The sequence below is a fragment of the Mixophyes fleayi genome, chromosome 2 (assembly GCF_038048845.1).
Source record: "Mixophyes fleayi isolate aMixFle1 chromosome 2, aMixFle1.hap1, whole genome shotgun sequence".
NCBI classification, from domain to species: Eukaryota; Metazoa; Chordata; class Amphibia; order Anura; family Limnodynastidae; genus Mixophyes; species Mixophyes fleayi.
The window spans coordinates 351,851,535-351,874,237 of NC_134403.1; the positions used below are offsets into that span (position 1 = coordinate 351,851,535).

The 22,703-nt window shown below is 39.6% G+C and overlaps 1 protein-coding gene and 1 long non-coding RNA gene across 5 annotated transcripts in view; both read right to left on the minus strand.

Annotated features, from left to right (window-relative positions):
* Window positions 1-22,703, minus strand: part of LOC142139481 (uncharacterized) — a 928,167-nt gene that overhangs the window by 814,652 nt on the left and 90,812 nt on the right. The gene's annotated exons all lie outside the window — the stretch shown is intronic.
* On the minus strand, window positions 373-21,038 carry GABPA (GA binding protein transcription factor subunit alpha). 4 transcript variants are annotated; one of them, XM_075197124.1, is made up of 10 exons: window positions 20,956-21,038; window positions 8,968-9,072; window positions 7,877-8,021; window positions 7,509-7,593; window positions 7,062-7,304; window positions 5,416-5,610; window positions 4,811-4,867; window positions 2,707-2,850; window positions 2,230-2,422; window positions 373-1,722 (listed from the first exon to the last, which is right to left on the minus strand). In XM_075197124.1, the coding sequence occupies exons 2-10, from the start codon at window positions 9,042-9,044 to the stop codon at window positions 1,497-1,499; spliced, it is 1,365 nt and encodes a 454-aa protein (XP_075053225.1). In that variant the 5' UTR covers window positions 9,045-9,072; window positions 20,956-21,038; the 3' UTR covers window positions 373-1,496. The 4 variants fall into 4 exon arrangements, with proteins under 4 accessions (XP_075053225.1, XP_075053223.1, XP_075053224.1 ...); XM_075197122.1 differs by lacking the exon at window positions 20,956-21,038 and adding an exon at window positions 19,426-19,557; XM_075197123.1 differs by lacking the exon at window positions 20,956-21,038 and adding an exon at window positions 19,467-19,536.

The following is a 22,703-nucleotide window of genomic DNA, read 5'->3' on the forward strand; positions in this document are numbered from 1 at the left end:
TCATTAATCATAAAAGAGTTGCGTTATCAAAAACAGGATAAATGCATTGTTAAAAAGCAGATTGCATCTAGAAAGACAACACAAAAGTATTTAGTGCAAGTTATAGAAGACAATGTAAAACCCAATAAAGTGTGTCAAGCACAAAAACCCGCTCTCTTCAATGTTGGTATTTCCTATGCAGTAACATTACGCAGATAAGGAGGCTCTGCTAAATTAACACAAAACTGCTCCAGTCACTGCACCCGGGAACAGGAAGTCACAACAGTCATTCAGACAAATCCATATTTGATGTTTAAACGATAATGTAGTTTTATGCGAGGAAGACAAGATATCAAAAGGGAAGCAACAATCAGAACAAAATATATAATTGGGCAAATATAATAATGGTCTTTATAGCAGAGAAAAGAAATACAAATTTAATGGCAACAAACGACACTGGAGTGCCCAGAGAAGGCTTCACTTTAGAACAAAACATTTTAGTCTGTTTTTGGTCCTTTCACAGCTGGCTTTGGGTTTGATCTAAACCCAGGATGCCGTCCGTCTGTTGGGGGGATAATCTGCATGCTGGCATGGGGTTCTGCCATGGTGCCAACATCCCTGTATGCGTTAAAAGCTGCATTAGGGGGTGTGACTGACTTGTCTGAATAAAATGTATTGTTGAAAATAAATATATATTTAATACACGTGGAATGAATCTTAACATGTGGACAATAACTCATACATGCTTTAGTCTAGCCAACAAAACGTCTGCGATGTTAAACTTTTTTTACTGTTTCTGTACTGCTGAACTTTTCCAGCCAAGACGAGAGAAAAGCCAAAACATGTACATAGTTTTATGGGGATAACAAGTTGTTAGGTAAGCTAAATCCTTTAATATAAAAGATCAGAGTAAGAAGCAAATTGCCCATTCGGACAGACATCTGTAGCACGTTTGCTTCAAGAGGATAAGTCCCCAAACTTCAAACCTTCAAAAGCCTCCATTGGATCATATACAGTGGAGACTGCACATTTTTGTTGTAAGGCCAGCAATTCATATTTTAAGCATAATAAAAGCTTTAAAAACACAATACGAAAACTATATTGTATAGTGTTATTAAAGCACAAAAAGAAAAAAAAAAGTTTTGGATCCTCAAAATAATGAAGATCAGTAGATTAATATAAAAAAACAAAACAAAAAAACAGTTTAGGGCATTAACACTAACTGAAATGATGGATGAGTAATATATTCTCCAGGTGGGACAGGACTGCATTGTTACTAAAAAGTGTAAATCATTGATAAGTCCATATTCAAAATATATAAAATATATCATGCTCCCTTTAATAAGGGCTCTTGCAAAGAAACTTGTAATACGAAAAGTAACAAGTTCCAAATTTATTATAGTCTTCTGTAGAAAATCATGCCAAGCACGTTACAGTCTGAAAATAAATGCGCTTGGGGAGGTCTAAGACGAGGAACTGGCGCAGTGGGAGGAGTCTGGCTTCCCAAGTGCCTCAGCTTAGTCTTTCTCTGACTGCAGTGATGCGGTAGCCAGGGCTACGGCTGTGACTGGTTGTCCTATTCCATGTAACTGCAGCTTGGCCATCTTCTTCTGCTCACACTCCGACACCAAGCGGCTCAGCTCGGCCGCGCTGTAGCCAATTAGAGTCTTCAAGTCGCAAACAAACTTGTAGACAAACCTCTTGCCTTGAACTTTACAGATCATGTCACCATCGTAGTAATATCTAGGAGCAGAAAAAAGTTAAAAATACAGCATTTCTCAAACGGTTTACCTTTTATTTTAGGCTTGGTATATACAATAAATGATTGGTAATCAAATTAAAATGCCCTTTTGTTACATGCACGGATATCTATAGAACAGTTGACATAAGAGTTGAAAGTCGTCCTTGTATTACTGCAAATCTACTTCTCAGAACAAGATACATTACCTACAACTGTTTCATTAAGTGTCCTTAGTGACCGTGCACTAAAAAGCTTTACCCAAAGTCAATTTTGCTAAATAGCTTCCGGGAGAAGGACAATACCAATGTGTTATTAGAAAGCAAAAGTTAATAAACCTCCTTTAAAATAGATCAAAAATGTAATATTGGGTGTAGTTGAAGAAGTAATACTACACGCATGGGGTACAATGTTTGAGCAAAATACAACAGTCCAGTGCGGTTCTCTCCAACCACTTGCGCTTTCTAAACAGACAGCTGCTCCAACCAACCAGTCGTGTTGTAGACTCTTACCTAAGTGCACGGCTAAGCTTCTCGTAGTTCATGGTGGGTTTATTTTTACGTTGTCCCCATTTCTGAGCAACAAGCTCTGGCTGATTTAATTTGAACTCTCCTTCATCTCCCACCCAAGAGATACAATCTCTAGCATCTTTGTCAGTAAGTAGTTCTAAGAGGAATTGCCAAAGTTGTATCTGTCCATTGTTTCCTGAAAGAGACAGACAAATCATGCTCTATGTGGTGCAGGTAAGTTATTAGGAGATTTCTTTCCAAAAAGGTCTTCAGCATTTTCCTTAGTAAGGTTCTATCTAGACGTGATCAGCAAGTGGGTACAATACAATTACTTGTGGCTCATCTTCCCAATAAAGCACAAAAAAACTCTACATGTGTCACACCACATATATCATCTGTGCAACCTCCCTTCACCCCACCAAACACAAAACAGAACCACTAACAGATCTCCCACAGAGCAGGGGAGATAAAGTAATTTACCTGTTCTGTTTCCAGGAGAACTTCTGTCTTCTCCAGAGATACGTGGCGCTCGCTGCACTTTTGCTACTTTGGTTTGTGTGTTTATAACCTTTATAGTTGTTGTAGGAGTTGAGTTCGCCAGTGATCCTGGTATTATCTGTACAGCTGTGAGGAGACAGGACAATTTGTTAGAGGAATTATTTGCCTTAGATTTGACATAAACACTAACTGAGCAGTTACTTAGGGAGCTTGTATCCAGACTAACATTTCAGCAGTACTTCAAATTAAATGGTGGAGAATCAATGTTCTTCTATTGCCTTCACATATACTTTCAATGTATATTGGTCAGTTCTTTAATAACAGAAGTATTTGGAAATATTTAATATGCCTGTAAAAGACTTGCATTTTGAAAATATTCACATTTATTTTTCTCCCGTTTACTTATTGGAACATCTCTCTTTCACTGTCTCACAAAAGAGTATAAACATTGTTATCGATTGAACAAACCAAATACGTTATTGGGAGCAGATTTGTTTTTCAACACATGCTGGTGTCCCTTTATAAATCTATAACTACCATGTATGGAACAACCAGTGTCTGGTGCGGTGACAGCGTCAATATCCACTGTGAGCCCTGTCAGTCACTGTAATATAATATATAACATGTGATGACAGACGTCATGTCATAGTCACAGACTGTGACTATCCAAACCTCAACCACCACTAGTAGAATAGGCTACATAGGCTTCCGCCACTAGAAATTCATCTTCCAAGACTGCTCTTTTACTTACCAAGAAAACATTTCTTTAATGTACACCTCGTAGCCACCTTCAACTCACTTCTCTGCCCAACTGCACCACCACCTCCTTCCCCTTACAGCCCATGGTTTTGTCCTTTACCAGATATTTTCTCACACCAGATACCACTTACCCTAACCACCTTTTTCTAACACTCTCCATTCGTTCTCCTCAGTAACCAATGACAGTCTCTGTACTCATCTCACCCTTTAACCAGCCCACCCCACCCCCCTCACACTCTCTCCCCATCTCATACTCCACTGGCACATTTCCTATCTAGTTTAAGCAACTGCTCATCTCACCAAATCTGAAGAAACCATCTCTCAACCCAGCCTCTCTCTCCAACTATTGCCCCTATTTCTCTCCTCCTTTTCCCGCCACACAAGTTGCTCATTGTACTTTCTCTCCTCCCTCACACATCAGGATCCCACCACACAATTCCATGGAGACCAAACATCTTCCTTCATCGCCAATACAAATACAATTTTCTCAGTCTAGAAAGTCTGCTGCTTTGGTGTAACCCTTGACCACATTCCCTGCTTTAGTCCTCATGGTCTACTCTCCCAGTCTGGTCTACGCCAGCTTCAAAATATTGCCGGAACACTCCCTTTTCTTGCCCAAGATGTCAACAAAACCTCTTATCCATTCTCTCACCTGCTATCTGGACCACTACAACCTCCTATCTGGCATTCCCATAACCCAAATGTCTCAGTGTCAATTAGTCTTAAATGCCTCTCACAGCTCCACATCAGCCTGACCACTATGCAATTCATTAAACAGGTTCCACTTGTCCTCCAGAAGCCAATGCAAATTATTTACTAAAGCCCTAACCACCACTACCCCCCTTCATACACCTCAAATCTCTTCTCAACACTGCCCCTTAAATGTAACTTGGACCAGCATCTCTCAACCACCTTACTCCCGCCTACAAGACTTCTTCCATGCCGCTACAGACTGATAGAATTCCCTACCACAGCAGATCAGACTTCCAACAACTTTCAAAATGTTTAAACACTCTAAACACATTCTATTAGCACTTACCCTTCTCCCAACCTATACTACTCATTTCTCTTGTTTCAGCTGTGCTGTTTTTCCATTAGATTGGAAGCTCCCATGAGCAGGGTCTTCCTACCCAATGTTTTCAGGAATGCATTTATTTTGTCTACCTTGTTTGTCCGTTTCAGGAATACCCCTGTTGTCCACACTTCCCAGTGATGCAGAGCACTGTGGCACCTTCCAAATAAACAACCATAATTTACCATAATCCGCGGAGCCTGAAATTATTCAACAAGTGATTCTATAATGGACAACGCATACACATAAACTTACGCTGGTCAATGGTAACTGTAGCAATTTCTCCTCCATGTTCTTGACTTGCCAAAACATCTGCAAAATGAAACATTACAATTAAACACGTGCCCATGTGCAATCTTACACAGAATGGTTATGCAAGACTGAGCAGAACAAACCAAATCTCAGGAGCCAGGTAGTGAAGGCAATTAAATGCACTGAATAAGTATAACTTATGCCTACATATTCTCTTTGGCTTACTGGCTCCGATGCATCTACTCTGCTGAAAAAAAAAATGAAAAAAAAAATGTGAATATAGCTGTCCAGCCCCAAAATGCTGGAATATGGAGCACACACTGTATTCAGAGTTCTGGACTGAGCCGCAGATACCAATGCTTGTGCAATAGTCAGAAGTTTTGGTCTCATTTAATCTTTAGCATTTAGTAACTCACTCATGCAGTATTAGCTCATCTGAATGACAAATTAACAGTCTATGCCCCAAAATGTGGAGGGAAATACTTTCAATATCTTCATTTCCGTGAGCTGACAAAGGTGTTTATTTGATTTTGCCAATGACACACATATACATTAATGTAAGTGTATGAGAGGGGAGTGTTATTACAAATGTTCCTAAGGTGTCTTACACTTCCTCAGCAGCTCCAGATGACTCCACAGAATCTCTCCTCTAGGGACTCTCTGGAAGAAATCTTCTTGGCTGATTTGACACAGCTCTCTCCCAGGAATACTGAGGGCGTTCACATTGATATCGGTCATGCCAAATTCCTTCATTACCCATAGCACCCAGTGCAGGACTTGGTCTGTAGACCACTGGAGTGGATCTGGAGAATACACAGGACAAAGGTTAATATGGATACACAATGTAGTGGGTGCTCGGCAGCAAAGCAGGATCTTCAGAGCATAAATATCTTAAGAACTTTACACGATTCCATTTACAAAAAGATTACCATCCAAAATAAAACAAAATTTTTTTAAATCTTATCGGAAATGGAGCAAGTCATGAAGGTTCATGTTACTACAAAGCACAGGTCAGTAACCCAGCTGAAAGGCACTGCAGCCAGACCAGCCTCATCCAGAAATAACTAGAATGAAGTCAGCTGCCGAGCAATATCTCGAGTACAATCAAGGTATGGAAACATTTACATAGATCTATGAATATATCTAGTAGCTTCTTTAGGCAAGGAAACTCGTGCTTGGTTTACAAGTCCTTTGAGAAACGCAACAATACTAAGGAGGGGGGAACGGGACATGTGGTGGTCCTATAGCTTAATAATTCCTATGACACCAAGTGCTGTAGATGCAATAAGTGTAACACGACCCAATAAATGAAACATTCCAGCGTGATGATTAATTCTGTTAATGTCAGGGTTGTTGGACTGTCTGAATGTCACTCATGAAATAAATAACAGAAATGCAAAGTGTTGGAAAATGATTTTATATGAAATCAATGAGGAAATAACTAAATGTGAGTGTAAACTGATAAACCTTCACATCTAAATACAAAGGGCACTGACACTGTATAAAATGAAAGACTGGACGCCACATTTATGGTACAAACACAGGATTGCAGGCCAGATTATCACTAAAAGAAACCAGTCCCATACCGAAGTCTGACAGAAAATGGCTGCGCAGGTTCTCTACATACTCTAAGCCTACAGTGACAGACAGAAGCCTGTCACTCTCCCTTATCCTGTGTTAGTATCTTGCCTCTCCATTTATCAGGCCATTGTCAAAACACCACGCACACTATACGCATATCCTCTTAATATCACTACCCTGTATAAAAGCATCAGCTTCACCAAGTGCAAATTTATCCCTTATCCCCACCTCCTCAGCTATATACATACACACACTATACATATACATTACACGTGTTTCCCTTCACAAAGCAGCAAGACTAGATATTTAGCTGATTTTTTGTAAAACCATATTGGTTTCCTCTATTAATCTGAATGCTGGACTAGCCATGAACATGGACCACAAGCACTCACATCAAAAGATACTTGACACAAACTAAAAGACTAAAGAGAATAAGACTAAAAAAAAAACTTTATACAAAAGGGATCCTAAAGAATTGTATAGAGTGGAAACACAATTTATCAATTACCAATATATATTACAAAGAAATTAATAGAATCATTACTTAAGACTTAATGAATCTCTGGATAACATCTATACAGTTTAAATATATTTTTGTTCAGGGGAAACACCCCCCCCCCCCCCCCAAAAAAAAAAAAAACCCCAGCAAGCACCAACCCAGTTAGCCCCTTACCATATGGTATGCCTAGGCGCTCTTGCTCCTTCCTGTAGCCTTCTAATGCCGCGGCCCATCGGGTCACTTGCTCAGAGGTTTCATCAGAAATGGTGACATGCTTTGTATCATCCAGAGTTATTACCTGGGCCTCTTCTACAAGCTGGGCCTCCATTCCCCCATGATGAGCATCTGGGTCTATCACCACTTCCACTGTCTCTACCGGTTTGACAATCTCAAGTATGTTCAGCTTTGGCTCTAGTCCTAAAATGTTCATAGACAAACAAAAATAAAATAATGACGTACAAAACAAAAATCTTAATGTCAATCCCATTTACATTTCAAAATAATCAGTTAAATGAAGAAGAAAAAAACAAAACAAAAATGCGCCCTTATCCAAAGTGGTTACATTTATTCCAAAAGCATTTGAGAGGCAAGTTACTTAACAGATCCTCTGATGGTACTAACCTTGCTGGGATATAACTTGCACACTCAGCTGTACTGATCCATCTGTTTTAACTCCTTGGTCAAACAAACTCCGATCTGGATCAAGCTGATTGAGAGACAAAGTAACAGTTTTCATTTAACAATTCAAAAGCTTTTGATACATCAGTTTTACCTACCTGAGTCTTACACCATGCATTATGTAGACCCATAGAACTCTACACGTGCTGAACAGAGCAAAGCAGAAGTTGGTTTTTTTTTTGCTTGTTTTTTTAAAAAAGGTGCACACTGGGGCGGCATAAATTATTGCTCTACAAATTTAATATTCAGTTTCTGTGATTTCATAATACATACACACACGCACACATATATATTACATTTGACGCTCATACCTGGATGTCTTGCAGGCAAATTTCATGGGCATCAAGTGAACACTGAAGTCTGGGCTCTAGCAGCTTCTTAAGATTTCCAATTGGCTCATTTATGTCAATAGACTGGCTGACAAACTCCGCTGTGGTATAGGTCTGCTCTATGATGCTAGAAGACAATAAAGGGAAAACACAATTTATAGATGTTACCTTCAGAACAGACTATACATTAAGGCTCAAACTATTGCTGATCGCTGGCGCTGATAAGAGATGGGAAACTGTTGCACTAGAAAGGTTACATTCCTGTGAGATTACAAACTGCAGTAATACAGTATGTAGATATTTGGAAATACCCAACCTGTGTTATCCCAGACTTTATGCTACGCTACCACTTGGGTTAAATATTTTACCAAGATACCCCCTAGCTAGGACTGATTCATGCAGTTATTTTCATCATAACATAGAAACAGCAAATTAAACTAACCAATCAATAGGAAAATTGTGAGAGGACAAACATCTTGCTAACATTTTTTGATTAGTCCTCCAGCCCCCCACCCCTGCACACAGTTTTCAGACAGAGCAGTAAGAGGTATTAAAGGTTCAACTGTGAGAAAAAGGTCTCCGTGTAACCACTTCTAGGGCACCTCTCTAAAATTGCATACTAGGGGGCATATTCAATTGGTCGCGTTACTGTCAAAAGTAATGTGGCTTGCGCACTATTACTGTTATCATGGTAATAGTGCACGTAATTACCATACCTTTAACGCCGTCTTCCCTGAGCTGCGAGCTGAAATTCGGGTTAGAATTACTATAATAGCGGTAATACTTTTAACGCCATGTTACTTTTGCGAGTAACGTGGCTAACTGAATATGCCCCTAGGTGTTTCTGCAGCTTTAAAAGGAAATTCAAGTAGCAAATAAATAATCTGAGAGTTTGGAACATCACCTATCTTTGACCAGAAGGAGGCGACAGTGTGGAAGAGATTTCTCAGATGTTTACCACCCAAAGGAATTTTTCCAATAATGATGTTATTGGGTATGTAATCAAACATCTAAATTATGTTTCCAGAATGAAATACAACCACAGTACAAAGACATTTTTATAGAACACATACCTTTCTTCTGTGCATTCTGGCTTTTCTGTGCCATCAATTTCTATCTCTATCAACTCTTCAGCCTCCCTCTTTGTCATGGCTGAACCTTAACAGATGCAGGCAGACCTGTAATGTCAGAAAATAGTAAATTCATTACTAAACGATAAATAACAAGCCCGGCACAACAGTCATCAGTACATCTCCATGGCTTTAGCCTATGTCCTGCAATGGCATGACAATACTACTTGATGTTCCACAAAACCAGAAATCTGGTGTACATGGAGATAAGCACCTGCACAATGGAACATTGGCTTAAATCAAAACATATTCAGTTTTAACAAATGTAAAAACTTCTAAAAATTGTTCAAATAGTGCCGGCCATACAAAAAAAAAAACAAAAAAAAACATGCATTGTGGAGACTATTTCAAAACCTGGCAGCAGCTACTTCTGGAGGTATAAAAGGTGAAATAAAGTTTACTTTAAAGGCAATAGTCAAACAATGTGACAAACAATTGACAATAAATAAGAAAATAAAAATACATAAGTATTTAAAAAGCTAAAGTCAAAACAAAAATTAAACCCATAACTGGACTAACGCGTGATTCCGGATGCAACTAGTACAGGAAGGACACACACTGAACAATACTCAGGAAACGGATTCAAAAGACCAAAGTAGTAAGGAAATCAGCCTTGTGCTCTACAGAACATGTGACTTCATGGTAGCCACTGTTAAAAAAAACCAAACAAAAAAAAAAAAACCTTTAAACTCAAGCGTCAGATTTTGCAGCTAAAAAAAAAAAAGAGGGTTTTCAAGAGTACAGAATATGAAACACACACGTAAGACACAATGCACTGGCATACTATACCAAAATGACTAACATCCACAGCTCACATTTTCCCTTTCCTCTCCCCCTTTCTATGTTATGTTCAATATACACGTGTAATGCATCTAAATGGATTGACATTAAACAAAGAACCCTACCAGTAAATCCAATCTAGAAATGATAGTAGTGTTCAAATAAGTTAAATAATTAAAAGTGTGAGATAGACCACACTGCAAAAAAAAAGTTTCAATATGTACAAAGACAACTACTGGTTAGTAGATTGAATAAGAGCATCACACACACATGGGCCTATTTATTAATGGCTGCACTAGCCTTCCCGTTAAGGATCATATCATAGTGCAATGATAAGGGATGATACAATGCCATCATTTATTTTAAAAAATAATGCAAGGACAGCACGTCTGATAGGAGGATGTTCTGGTGACGACTTTCCTTAACCAACACCACCGGCTTCTGACCAGGAGTCTAAACTGCATGACTTTAGGTTGTGTATTTGCAGACCTGTTTTCTGTTACTTAGGGGAGAGTAGAAAGGCTGCAGGAGAGGGAACCAAAGATTGCTCTCCCCATATGGTAGAATGTCTAACATTATCTTAACTAGCTATTTTGGAGCTTGCTAGACTGCAGTTCCAATAAGTCATTTCTGACAGAACAAAAGCAGGGAAATGGTGAAGTGGGGAAGAAATAAAGGGCATTGGGTGAATGTTGAGACTATACAACATTTTTGAATCTTCACCACTAAGAGGGATTTTGAATAAACAGCAAGAGCTGTAGAGGGCACTGTGACAGATCTGCATAGAACAGCACAGGTATAATTGGATAACATTTACAAATGTAAAATCATCTAGGTGGTCTACAAAACATGGGAGAACTGGGCATAACCAAAGATAAAAGCTCTCATGGCACGGCTGCGAAGCACCTCTTGGCTCTCAAATCCAAGAAATTGATATACCATCTTCACCAGCTCAAGGATAAAGAAAATATCTTGAAAGCAGAATCCATCAGGGACCTTGTACTGTATGAGAACTCTGAGGCACACCTTTATCGAGGTGCATCACTGCACTTCACCCTCTGACAACTTTACCAAGACAAAACCAAGTAGCTTATAGATGGAAGGTTACATTTTCCCTCATGGCGATACATAAAGACAGATCATACAGCCTGCACTCTGCTGCAGATTTGCCTGTTTTTCTCTCTCACTTATAGCTACCAGAAGTATCCCACCCAGAGAACCACTGACCTTCCCAATCCAGCACAACAGTCAACAAGCAGAGTAGAAAGATCAATTAGATGAGGCACAAATAGCAAGGTGTCCTAGACATCAAAACTCTTCAATCAATGCATTGGTTTTGCCTACACAACCTAAAGCCTCAGATCTCACTATGCCAAGAGATTGACAAGTATAAAATTCAACAGTGAAGTTAAGAGACCGATAGATATCTGATAGGCGTAGTTTCTATAGTCCCAGTTCCTTTGAAAACATTTTTTTACACCACGCGGTGACCCTCTTATACTTCCCTCACCCCCACTGTCCTACTTTTACATTAACTGATGCTTTGTTACCAGAGACTAAAGCAAATTAGAGACACCGTTGGTTACTATCTTATTAGAAAAGTGGTGTCTTCAGTTTTTATAGAAACCTCCAACTAAAGAGGCTCTCTCTAGCCTAGGCGATGCTTACTTGCCCACAATAAAGGGATACCAAAATCTGACAGATTTCTCTTCATGCTCTAGACACCACAATTTCTTTCAATTGGCAAATTGTCTAATAGCTTTGTGAAAAGCCTGATCCACCGAGAGCTGTCTGGTCTGAAGAATAATACTATTGTATTTTGCACAAACCAACATTATCTCATCCTTTCTTAAAATGCTGAAAAATGTATTGCATAAATTACCATCACTCCTGTTAAATGTTAATATATAATCACCTACAATTTTATAAAAAAAAAAAAAAAAGTTCAACATTAGGATCCATGTGCATGAGTATGAACTGGATTCTCAATCCTCATTACCAGCTATTTATAAATCGGGTACCCTCCTTCTGAGGAATGGAGACAGGGGTGCTGCGGTCCTTTATTTTGTGCATGGAGGCACTTGCAGCCCATATACAAAACCACAATATACAAGGAACAACAGTGAGACACATTGCATAAGCTTGCGCGATATGCAGATAAATTAACTTTTTATTGTTAAAAAATGCACACACTTCGTGGCATAATTTAATGGCTAAAATGATTTGCTTTAGTAGCATCTTTCTTGAAAACACATACAGCATTACTGACTGTATGACTAACTTCTGAAGTTTCAGCTAAGACTAGAAAATATTTTTGCTTTAACTGCCAATCAAAATGTATAAACTATTTGGGGATTCTTATGTCAAACACTCTTCTCCCAATAATGACCTTAAACCAGCTCTCACTGCTACTTATATGGTCCAAATGGATCTGGCAAATTGAAAGTCATCTCAAATGTTCTGGATAAACATGCTTACAATAGGTGTTTTGCCTTGCTTGCTTTACCTCTTTCAGACTTTCCCTAGAAGGGTGAGCAGGCCACATTGGTTATGGCAGAAAACCTTAACTGGCAGCCATGATAATAAATCGAGGTTAGGTTTCAATTTCCTAACATTTCCCAAATTAAATATAATGTTAGATTAGCAATTGTAAACATTCAACAAAGTGATGATTCTACATTGTTGTATATATTTTTTTCTCCAACATTGCACAAAGTTTCTAGAATATACTCTTCTATAAGCAGAAATCTACAAATCACCTTTACAATTTCAATCAAATGGGAAGAGGAACTGGGCAGGCAAACAATTACAAATAAACAAAGAACATAGAGACACTACCAATCTATGTTCACAATAGGTAAAAAAAATTGAGCAGCAGCTATAAATTAGCAACTAGCTGGTATCTGTCATTCCTCTTTGTAATATGCGCACTATCCATTACCACGACTGTGTTGGAGAGGTGACACCTATTCACAATTTTTTTATTTATGTTTAATTCAAACTTCTGTATTCATTTATAGATAATCTTCACAAACATTTAAAAAGACAAAAACATAGAAAAAAAAGAAATCATTTCTTTTTCACCACAAAAGACATTGGTTTTCTTATTTTGCCTATTATAAATTCAGATACATCGTAACATTACTACACGTGATTACAAATAAATTCAAAATTTAAGTGATATATCAGAATTTAACAGAGTATATAACATCCAAATATGATAGTGAATAGTTTAACAATTTATATTTATATAATTTACCTTCATAGTACATCTCGTAATTTTATTATAACAAAACCATGTGTACACACTTAATTACAACCATTAACTCTAATAAATATAGTATTTCAATGATTTACTAAAATGATAAAAATTCACAGTGCTCACACTGTATAAAACATCTATAATCAAACAGTGCTTAACAATATTTCTCAAAACTATACTAGGAATAACATTGACACCTGCGGGTTCTATGGTCCAGATCTGTTTACTCCATATTATCCAACACATAGAAATCAGACTACCTATTCCATAAGTCTATTAATTCATAGTGGTCAGATTCCTAACTATTAAGAGGCTATATCTACTATACCTTATCCACTTAAAACTTTTAATACTATTATACACCATTACATATTTGGTTATTTCTTAGAATCTTATATATTCTTGTTCTCATCTATGAATAAGATACAGACTCCTAGAAATTGTTGAGTATGTTGGTTCAACCACCTATACTATATATTTTCAAATTTCTTTACTGACTGTCTGCTCGTATACACAAACCGTTCATGCCCAATTGTAGTATTAACCAATTCTATCCAATATTGAATCGTGGAGCTTGTAGGTGCTAACCAAAACCTGGCTATACACACTTTAGCCACCATACACAGATATTGTATATACAATTGCGTTGATCTGTTTACTTTATCCTTCAAGCAAAGCTCAAATTGACAAATGGTCGGTGTCCAAAGGGCAATATTAATAGCAGTTTTCAGGATATATTTAATTACTTTACTCCAGTATTTTTAAATTTGAGGACATTCCCAAATAAGGTACCAAAAAGTACAGTCTTCAGCCTTACACTTTGGGCAACACTGAGGTACTTCAGAGCAAAATTTTGCCATACGATTTGGGGTTCAATATGCCCTATCTAAAAACACTGCCCAATCCTTATCTATTAAAGGGCCTATATCTACCTCCCATTTAATATTGAACCTTCCTGCCAACAATGCCTGCAAGTGTGTATGATTATTATTTATGTGGTGTACCAATACCCAATGTATGTCATTATATTCCAGATTAGAAACCCAATTTTTAAATTGGGTTAACTTGGTAGCATATTAATACAGTTTCATATTGGGAAGGGCAAGGTCTTCAGCAGACTTAGACCTACACAACAAACTAAACTTAACTTTGGTCCTTCCCCCTCTCCAAACCAATGAGCCCAGATACTGTTCAATCCCACGGAATACTGATGTTGGAATAAATATAGGCGCTTGCTTAAAAACATATAGGAATTTTGGTAATATAACCATTTTTATCAAATTAATTCTACCCAACACAGAAAGAGGGAGCTTTCTTCAAACATGGACTTTAGATTTAATATAATTATTTGAGGCTGTATATTTAATCTTGTATATTCTAGGGGTACATTAGTAAGCCAGATTCCTAGGTATTTAAATTTAGATGTCCATTTTAGCACATCTCCCATAGGCGATACAGAGCTTCCCCAACCTACTGGAAATACATTGGATTTATCCCAGTTCATTTTTAACCCGGAGAAAACACCAAATTCATCTACCACCTGGAGCAACACTCAAAAACACATAATTGTCTGCCTAAAATACCAGCTGCATATAACACCACCTTATCCTCCCTATAGGCTGATCTAAAACCTCTTATAGAGCTATCGTTCCGAACGAGGAAAGCAAGAGGCTCTATTGCCAATGCAAAGAGTCGGGGATAATGGGCATCCCTGTCTGGTCCCCCTTTCCAACTGGAACAATTGTGAAAAATATCCGTTTACACAAACTCGTACCATGGGATGTGAATATAGCAATTTTATCCAATTAACAAATTTATAACCTAACCCAAATTAATGAATCGAATGCTTTCGCCACATCTAAGGAAACCACTACCTTTGACACATTACCTATTTATCGCATCTGGATGAAGGTATATAACCTTCTAAGATTTATATAGATGTTGATTTACCAGGCATAAATCTTGGCTGGTCAGCATGCACCAATTCCATTATAACCTTGTGGCCAGTACTTTAGCTAGTATTTTTAGGTCTTGTCAGCAATGATATAGGGCGATATGACTGGGTATAATGGATCTTTCCTGTTTTAGGCAGTACTATCACTATCGTCTCTGCCATAGAAGGAGAGATATGTATAATGAGCTATATGAGGTTGTTATCCTAACAATCTAGACACATAAAAAGAGCAGTATTTTTTATACAACCCTACTGGTATTCCATCTACTCCAGGAGCCTTCCCATTAGGAAGTGACAATAAGAGCTGCTTTTAGTTCCTCAGAGGTAAATGGGGAATCTAAATATTCCCTGCTATCAGATGAAAGTGCAGGGAACACCTGTTCACATTTAGTTGAATTGCACAGTAAATCAGGCTTTTCTGACCAAAGGTGCATAAAGCATGCAAATATGAGAGTCAGGTTAGGTTTGATCCCCTGAAGTACCTACTACACTATAACAAAATGCCTATTTCAATGTACAGAACTGTAGGGAGACCATATAAATGCAGCTATTAGCATATTATTATTATTATTTTTATTTATAGGGTGCCACTAGGTGTCCGTAGCGCCATACAGGGACAAACAAAATTACAATACGAGGTGAGACAGCACAGTACAGTAAACAATAACACTCAGTGAGCTCAAGGCACAGCTAAAGGGGCGGGGGAGGGGAGAGGGGAAGGTCCGCCAACGGCGGAGTCCAAGAGGGAGGGCACGGGTGACAGGGAGACCCCCAGAGTGGAGAGGAGGGAGCGAGAGGGGACGGGGGGGGGGGGGGAAGAGGGTCCTCGAGATGGAGGGCTAGGTAGCTGGAGAGCAGAGTTAAAAGTGGTGAAGACAGGAGGAGAGATGGCCCTGCTCAAAGGAGCGTACAATCTAAGGGGTGGGGTAGACAGACAGACACGGGGGAGAGAAGGAGGAACGGAGGATAAGGATAAAGAGGCAGAAGAAAAGGTAAGAAGTTAAGTGGGAGACTGGAAAGCTTTAAGAAAAAGGTGTTTTTTTTTAAAGCCTGTTTAAAACTGGACAGATTAGGGGAAGTTCTGATGGAGGGAGGGAGCTTGTTCCAGTGTAGGGGGGCAGCGCGGGCGTAGTCCTGGATACGCGCATGGGAGGATGTGATCAATAATTACAATACACTGGAGGTTGCCTCACACTCCTTATCCAGTCTAAATGGCAGGAACAGGTGAAAGGAATCAGATGCATTGATGAATCCATTAACAGTTAACTACTTAGATATATGATCTAAAGGGGATTTGAGAAGCTGAAGCCAAGGCTTTCAAAGGGCTCAGATATAGAGGTTTCAGACTGAGGCTAATAGACACGATTGTCCTATTTAGGAAAAACTGACTGAGCGAAGTATGACCTTTTACGAAAGACAGCATTGACGATTGTACAGTCATCCAAATTTCCCTTTTAAGATTCACCTCGAACTTAATCACCCCGGACATAATACACTACCAGTATTATTTTTGGCTCTATTTATTGACTACACCAACATCTCCATTGCTCAGGAGTCTTTGGTTGCTATACATTGTAAAAAAAAAAAAAAAAAAAAAGACCTCAGAGCATGGGTGTTCTTTTGCAGCTTCCTACAAAATATTTAGGAAAATGAGAATATAGGAGACAAATTAATGCAAGAAGTTTGACGAGAGGTTTTAAAGTGCACCTATAGCCTATATAAATTGGAGGCGGACATTCTGGGCGCTGAACCAATAAGTATGAGAGCATGGTCTATCAATTTACTAGGCACCAGGTCCATCACAGTAGTGAAGTGTCTCAGTGACGTCACTGGATACTAATGAATTGAAAAGCTATGCCGACACTAAAATTGGCTTAACCTACAAGATGGCTGCTCTCACAATGGAGTGATATTGAACATTTATGGTTTAAGTGGCAACTATTTGTGTGCTATACAGCTAGCAGAAACATAGAATTTGACGGCAGATAAGAACCGCTTAGCCCATCTAGTCTGCCCATTGTTTTATTACCCTATGGTAGTCTTAAACCCTATTTGATCTTTTATATGGATATTTTAATGTCTATCCCAAGCATGTTTAAACTGCTCTACTGTATTAGTCTTTTCCACCTCTGATGGGAGACTGTTCCACTTATACACTACCCTTTCTGTGAAGTACTTTTTCCTCAAATTTCCTCTGAACTTACTTCCCTCCAGTGTCAGTGTATGTCCTCATTTTCTAATACTTCTCTTCCTTTGATGAATGTTTCCCTCCTGTACCTTGTTAAAACCCTTAATATATTTGAAAGTTTTTATTATGTCCCCCCTTTCCCTTCTCTGCTCCAGACTATACACATATTAAGATCTTATAGTCTAAGTTTTGTGCTGTATGCCATGCACCATTTTAGTTGCACTTTGTACAGTCCAACTGAACACAGTATTCTACATTAGGTCAAAGCAATGACCTATACAGTGGCATTATTATTTCTTTCTCCTACCGATTTCTCTCCCTATGCAACAAAGCATTTGTACTTTCCTTTCTCATTGCTTACCTGCCTATAAGTCACCTGAAATAGTGACTCCTAGGTCCCTTTCTTCCTCAGTAGTTTCTATTATAGAGCTACTAATACTATATTAGGCTAATGGGTTTTTGAGACCCAAGTGCATGTTTGTGCATTTTTGGCATTAAATTGCAGTTGCCACACTCTTGACCATTCCTGTAGTCTGCCTAAATCATCAAACATTTGTTTTACCCCTCCTCGTGTATCTACCCTGTTGCATATTTTTGTGCCATCTGCAAAAGGCATACTTTCTCTTCAATACCATTTGCAATGTATCCAATAAAGATATTAAAACTCACAGGTTCAAGTACGGATCCTTGGGTACTCCACTGGTAACCTACTGCTGTGTATTAGATCCACAGCCTTAACTGTACAATGTCTCAAGCAAGGTAGCACTGCGCTTTATATATTAAGATAAAAATAATTCTTAAACAGAAATATTAGATTTGCTCTAAACAGCATTAAAAAGTCAAAGTCTAAAAAATGGTGCTGTGTCATACACTTTATTGACAAGTCAGAGGACAATGTACTTTTGTAAAAATATGGCATTGGGTAATGAGCAACTTTAGATTTTTTTTTTTTACTGTCAGAACATTAAAAAAAAAATGTAAACAAATTAGAGTTCACTCTCCTATAACATTTTATTTACACAAGATATTTGAAATGCTTGAGTCATAAAAATAGACCTGGAGTGGCTGTCTTCTGTCCTTTTACATAGTCTGTCACACAAGGAGCTTCTTGTGCATCGGAAAACCATGTTCCATGTATAAACCAAGTTCAAAATCATATCACTAATGTCCAACACAGTCCCACCTACACTGACATAATCATGATAAAAGCTGTTATTGTAGAGCTGATGTCTGTATAATACATACATTCATCTCACTAACGTGTTAAGAAGTGTCAGCCACTGACAAATTGCTCAATTTTACTTATGGCACACAGCACATGTACCCACAGAGGCTCATTACATGGCTCAAAAGGGGTAAGTCCATAAGTTACATTAAGTAAGTATTTAAAAAACAAAGTGTTTATAGTTGTAAAGGTTTATTTTGGAAATGGACCCCTCCAAATGTGTGTATACAAGGAATAAATAAATGTACACAGTTTAGGGAAACTTGGGCTAAATTGATACAGGATAAATGATACTTCTAACCTATACATTTATACAAATGTTTCTAAGACCTTAAAACACAGCATTAATAACTCAAACTTTAAAGTAACAGATTTGTTACAATCCCCATATCACAAAAACAACCTGGCTGTCCTAATCAGCCATCTCATTATAGAGCCATCCCTGATAATGCTTCTGCCTACTTAGCATAAGAAAAGAAAACCTGTCACAGAGCACTCATTCCTCTCAGTACTGCTTACTATACATAAAGAGAAAATGTTGACCAAAGTCATAGCAGTCACTAAAGCCTTGACATCCTTTTGACATTACTAAACACCACATAACATCTAGCACATCAACAGCAGTTTAGGGATGATGAGAAGCCAAGTACTTTCATATATATCAATATAAACCAATTGTTTATTTCACAGATAAAAAGGAGAATAAAATAACACAGCTCATAGTTAAAGATTAATAATCAAATCTGGCTCTCTAGAGATATACAGAACCACAAATCCAAGATCCCTGAATAAGACTGGTGTCATGGGTAGCATGCTGGGACTTGTGGTTCCACACCGGGCGGTGAGACACATGTTGCTACCTCAGCTATAACCATTGAGTCTCACGTAATGAGCTATACGGCCACACACAGCAGGACTGTCACAGGGTTAATCCCATCCACACACAGGGCAGGCCCCGGTGTGTCCGTCCGCTCTCTGCCCTCTCTCCTTACCCCCGCCTTCTGCTTTTCCCCGAGCCCCGGGCTCCACTCACGGAAATGAACCGTGGCGTCAACACGCAGCGCGGCCGACGGAAACAAAACACTGCTCGGGCGGAAAGGAGCAGTCTGACGCGACGCAGCCGGAAGTCACACACACACACGCACTTCCGGGCGCTGTGCCTTGGCGGGAACGGACAAGCGGAGGGGCGGGGCTAAGAGCGCCGCGAGCGTCCTCCACTCCCAGGTCCCGGCATGCATTGCCAGCCAAAAGCTCAACCTACCGTTATTTATAAGGACAGAGACCCGGATGCACTGCTGGGACTTGTAGTTCTACTACAGATGGACAGACGCACGTTGTCTATAATCTGTTCTATAGTGAACACATGAATAAAATTGTATTGGGCACAGGTCACAATAAATACAAATTATTCTTAACAAAAAAAAAACAACAAATCAAAAACCTTGGATATATACTAAGATATAATACTTATTAATTCAGTGTGTAAACTATTGGGCAATGTGAAAAGTTGAAAATATGAGGCAAGAGATAACAGGTACACTACACCTCCCAACATCTACAGTCCCGAAAGCCGGACAAAGTAAGCCACGCCCCCTTTTAGTCCAATCTGCGCTCCACCTATCTCCATGGTAACACCATAGAGTTCTGACTTGTGTATAGCAGGGGTCGCTCCTGTGTTCTACGTATGCGCTGTATGGGGACTGGACAGTGATTGGGACGTCACAGTAAGCACATACTTGCCAACTCTCCCGGAAAGTCCGGGAGACTCCCGAAATTCGGTCGGGAGACTCCCGAAATTCCGGTCAGGCTCCCACGAGAGCTGGCATTTCTCCCGCATCCCGGAATTCACAGAGAATCACGTCATTTGACGCGATTCTCCGTGAATCACGCCATTTTAGAGCGCGGGAGGGGGCGGCGCGAGGCCAATCGCGTCATTTTGGCCCCGCCCCTTGACGGAAATGTCTGTTTTGCGGGGTGTGGCCAAAATGACGCGATTGGTAACGCCCCCTCTCCCGGAAACAAGTTTCCAGGGGTAGGCAAGTATGAGTAAGCATACTTGCCAACTCTCCCGGAATGTCCAGGAGACTCCCGAAATTTGGGTAGGGCCCCCGGGAGAGCAGGCAAATATCCCGCATATGGCATCTTGCTCCTCAAAATGATGCGATTCGCTGTGAATTGCGTCATTTTGGCCCCTCCCCCGTGACAAAAACGACATTTTGTCGCAGGGGTGGAGACAAAATGACACAAATTACAGCGCATCTCCCCTCCCACCCTCCAACCACGCCCCCCCCTGCCTGGGATCTCCCAGAATTAACTTACCGAAGGTTGGCAAGTATGACAGTAAGTCACTTTTGGTGTGCATACCTCCCAACTGTCCTGAGTCCCGCTGGAATCGGGACAGTTGGGAGGTATGCAGTAGTCAAAGTGGAAGTGGCAGTATGGGAATATAAGTGAATGTAATTTTATAGTTTTACAATGAAAGCAGTATTCATGTCTTCTTTGACCACTGCCCCAGTACATACCTCCCAACTGTCCCGATTTAGGCGGGACATTCCCGATTTGAGGGCTCTGTCCCGCCATCCTGATCTGAACAGCGTTGTCCCGCTTTTGGCCAATTTGGGAGGTATGTGTTGTTCCTCCACCCATACATCACACAGGAACTGAGCGTGTGTTCCAAAAGTGGAATGCACAGCGGGCGATCAGAGCCCGATACACCTGCTTACAGAACGGCTTCACCCCTCCATGAAGCACAGACTCGCCTCCATTATGCCATAGACACACCCCATGATGCCATAGGATGACACAGACACTTGTGCTGACGCAGGCACGCCCTCTTTAGTCCACTGTCCTGCTTTGAAATCCTTCAGTGTTGGGAGGTATGCCAGTATCTCATGCATGGATGTAATTATGAAACGCAGCACGGAGTCAGATTTCCACCAGCATTATTTATGTTATGTAGTGCAATGCCGCTGAAAGAAGTAAGGTCTTTTTCCAGAAACACATTAGCACCCAAAATTCACTGGAAATTCAACACAATGTGTATCCAGAACAGTCCGCAGAGGCACATCACCTCGATGTTCTGATTGACATCTCCACTCATTTTCCCTCATGTCCCATAGAAGTGTGCAGGAAAATGAGAGGAGAATTCTTGCCGTCATATGCGGAAATATGCGCATACGAAATTGGAGGCGATGTTCAGCCACACCTCTGGCTGACATCAATATGCACCTAAGAACCTCATGTTTGTTATTTTCCATTAGTTTATTGTCCTTTAGTTTGCTGGTAGTACTTAAAGATTGTTTCCACTTTAAAAATACATTTACTACACAATTTCCATTATCAATATTAGTTAGGCTATGAGGACTCTAAGGGGCGTATTCAATTGTTCCTCCGGCCGCCGGAAAAACAAGTGCGTTAAAACTATTACCGTTAATACGGTAATATTGCGCGTAAAAACAGTTAATACGGTAATTTACTCGCTGAATTTCATCTCACAGCGAGATGAAATTCAGCGAGTAATTCCCGTATAAACGGTAATAGTTTTAGAGCGCTCATTTTTCCGGCGGCCGGAGGAACAATTGAATATGCCCCCTAAGGCTTTGAATTAGGACCATCGTTAAACTACTATTCTTGGTAAGGGAACTTGTTTATTGAAATGTATTTAAAGTGGGAACCCCAGTCTTGCACCTTGGTTCGTATTTTTTAGTCGGTCACAGCAGTGTAGCACATTTCCATTCGTTCTATTTGGGGTATATTTACTAACCCGTGGGTTTGAAAAAGTGGAGATGTTGCCTATAGCAACCAATCAGATTCTAGTTATCATTTATTTAGTACATTCTACAAAATGACAGCTAGAATCTGATTGGTTGCTAAAGGCAACATCTCCACTTTTTCAAACCCAGTTTAGTAAATATACCCCCAAACCTCAGTGTCCATGTGTCTGTATTATGGTAGCCAATGTCATTGAATCCTTGTTGGATAGGTTTTCAGAATGTTCAAATTATTCATAGGGATAATGAGCAAAATGCGCTGACACATCTAGGTTGTTAGCATAACCATGAAAAAAATGCAAATTATCCTCACTGTTAATTCCTTTTCCTCTAAGAACACCATGGCAGCTTTTGCAATGAGTAGGTCACCGTTTTGCCTCACCTTACACTGGCTCCCCTTCCCCTACAGAATCCTTTTCAAACTCCTCACCACCACTTACAAGGCTCTCTACAACTCTACTGCCCCTTATATCTCTAAACTCCTCTCCATTCACACTCCC

Coding starts and splice junctions, on each gene's coding strand:
- GABPA (XM_075197124.1), bottom strand. CDS start 9,044: ATGACAAAGAGGGAGGCTGAAGAGTTGATAGAGATAGAAATTGATGGC. Junction 4,868..5,415: donor TCTGGAGCTGCTGAGGAAGT/GTAAGACACCTT, acceptor TTCATTTTGCAG/ATGTTTTGGCAAGTCAAGAA. Junction 2,423..2,706: donor TTCTCCTGGAAACAGAACAG/GTAAATTACTTT, acceptor TGTCTCTTTCAG/GAAACAATGGACAGATACAA.